At 45.4% G+C, this 2317-nt stretch overlaps 1 protein-coding gene across 1 annotated transcript; it reads left to right on the plus strand.

The window, feature by feature from the left end:
- Positions 1-1805: 1805 nt before the first annotated feature.
- On the plus strand, positions 1806-2278 carry H257_19052 (hypothetical protein; the record flags this gene model as incomplete). Its single annotated transcript, XM_009848202.1, has 1 exon — positions 1806-2278. A coding segment is annotated over one exon (471 nt), but the record flags the coding sequence as incomplete, so codon positions are not given.
- Between the last annotated feature and the right edge of the window lie 39 nt (positions 2279-2317).

The following is a 2317-nucleotide window of genomic DNA, read 5'->3' on the forward strand; positions in this document are numbered from 1 at the left end:
TATGATTGGGCAGAAACAGTCCGGCTTCTACTGAAAATGTACACCGGATAATTCCGGATGACCTGATATAATCCGTAAGTGACCGAACCTCGGCGAAAAAGGCCAAAGCAAGAACGGCCAAAGTGCCCCTTCTTGACAAACTCAACCCTCCTCGGCTAAGACTAGCTACGTACTGTAGTACTCCAGGGTAGTATTGTGAATTCGCTATAAACTTCAAGATTCGCATTGTTTGTCTAATCATTATTGAACTACGCTGGAGTTTTGATTGGTTGAATCTCCTTGTCCTTTCCGTAAGAGCCAATGAAATCCACTAAAAAATGGATTAGGGCCACTCTCTGGCTGCCACGAAAATATCAGAAAACTCCTCTTTTTGCAACTTTTCAGAAATATTATGACAGTTTTTCAAACGACGGCTTTTGTGTGTTTGGCTACCAAATCTGACGTATATAAAGTGACATAATACGTCGAGTTTTGACTGTTTTCCATTTTTTACCTACATGTTATTCTATCGATAGTTCTTCGTATCCAGAGGTCACATCAAAATATTTTGAAAATATTTTCTCACTCCCATTTGAAACCGGAATTCTCTGTAAGAAATTGTTTTACAAAAAAATTTCTGTGCCATCCACACACAGCCTTACTGTTAATCAATACTTGTACAACTGTAGCGTCGATTCGTGATTCGATTCGGCGGCGAGATTCGAACTGGAAATTTGTACTGAATCCACAATATAACGCTTACCAACAGCACTGCACCGTTAACAGTAAAAACTACTACTCCAGTATAATAATAGTACTCTGTACCGGATACAGTTTCCATACACCAGAGTCGGCTTCTGGCTACTTTGAATACTACTCCGTCCCAAATTACCTCCACGTTTCAACTTCGACTCACCTCAAAATTTGACTCATGTACCCAATTTCTACGAAATTTGTACCAATGAGAAGCTGGGAATTCAGTGTTTTGCTTGCTCATGTTTTTATTACAGGTTTGTTGGATAATGTGCACACTGTCATCAAAATAATATTGCTCCTCAGCGCAGAATTAAAATCACTCACCGGACTTGATTAATGTATGGTCAAATGGGTAACAATATTCATATACAGAGGTAACGTAAACTCTATAATTGTATTATCTTATATGAGTACTCCTCGCTTGGGTTCTGCTCGAGTCAGGTAGACATCCCTGCCATAACCATGGTGAGATTCCTCGTCCTCTATACCGACATTGCCCATGTAAGAAGTTTGGGCCAATTGGCTCGACCACTTGCTTGTTCACAAGAGGCAGTTCACGCTATACAAAGATCACCAGTCTGATTTAAGAGAAATTTAAATAAATCCTCGTAATAAAAATGATTTTGCGGCAAAACTAGAGGTGAAACGTGGAGGTAATTTGGGACAGAGTAGTACTTCGTACAGTACTTAGCAACCAGTCACGGTACTTACAGTTAGTAAGCTTACTGGTATGTGCGGCTTCCAACGATGATATGCTGTCCGTGCCTTTCAAATCAAGACAGTACCAAGGCCAACTCAACTCGAACCTCGGTTTGGTACGCGAAATTCTAAACGTTAAACTCAAATATCTCTGCCGATGTCCCAGAAGCCTTGCCAGCTCGCATTAACGCAATCTTGGACCACTCAAATCCCTTCAACAACTGTTAGCATTGCAAAACCACGTGGTTTCACAACAATTTCCACATCACGACATCGAACTTCCACGTTCAAGTCGCCTTAACGTCAGGCTAGACGATTGGAGGCAAAGCGACAAAGATCATTCATTTTCCACATCCTTCTACTTGACCACCATGGCAGGCGGAGGGGTGTTCATCGAGGCCGCGGGTGACGGCACCACGTCCACGCCCACGGAAGGCTCCAAGATGTACGCCGTGGTCGTGTGTGTGTTTGCGTCGCTGGGCGGCATCTTCTTTGGCTACGATCTAGGCATGACGGGGGGCGTCCTGGTGATGGATTCGTTCTTGAACGACTTTTGCGTCGCCTACGACGGCAACACATACCTCCAGTGCACGTCGACGGCAGCGGACCTGCCAGCCAACTGGCTCAACTTTACGACGCTGTTCAACGTGCTGTACTACATCTGGTGCATCTTAGGCGCGTACGTGGGCGGTGTGGTGGCGGACAAGTTTGGTCGCCGCATGACCATCTTCAGCGCAGGGTTCCTGTTCTGCATCGGTACGTGCATCCTGGTGTTCACGCGAAGAGGGGGGCATACCATGTCCCTGATCGCGCGCGTGATCCAAGGCATGGGCGTGGGCATCTCGTCATTCTCGTTGCCCATCTTCGGGGCCGAAATGGCGCC

Source organism: Aphanomyces astaci (genome assembly GCF_000520075.1).
Source record: "Aphanomyces astaci strain APO3 unplaced genomic scaffold supercont1.324, whole genome shotgun sequence".
Taxonomy (NCBI): domain Eukaryota; phylum Oomycota; class Saprolegniomycetes; order Saprolegniales; family Verrucalvaceae; genus Aphanomyces; species Aphanomyces astaci.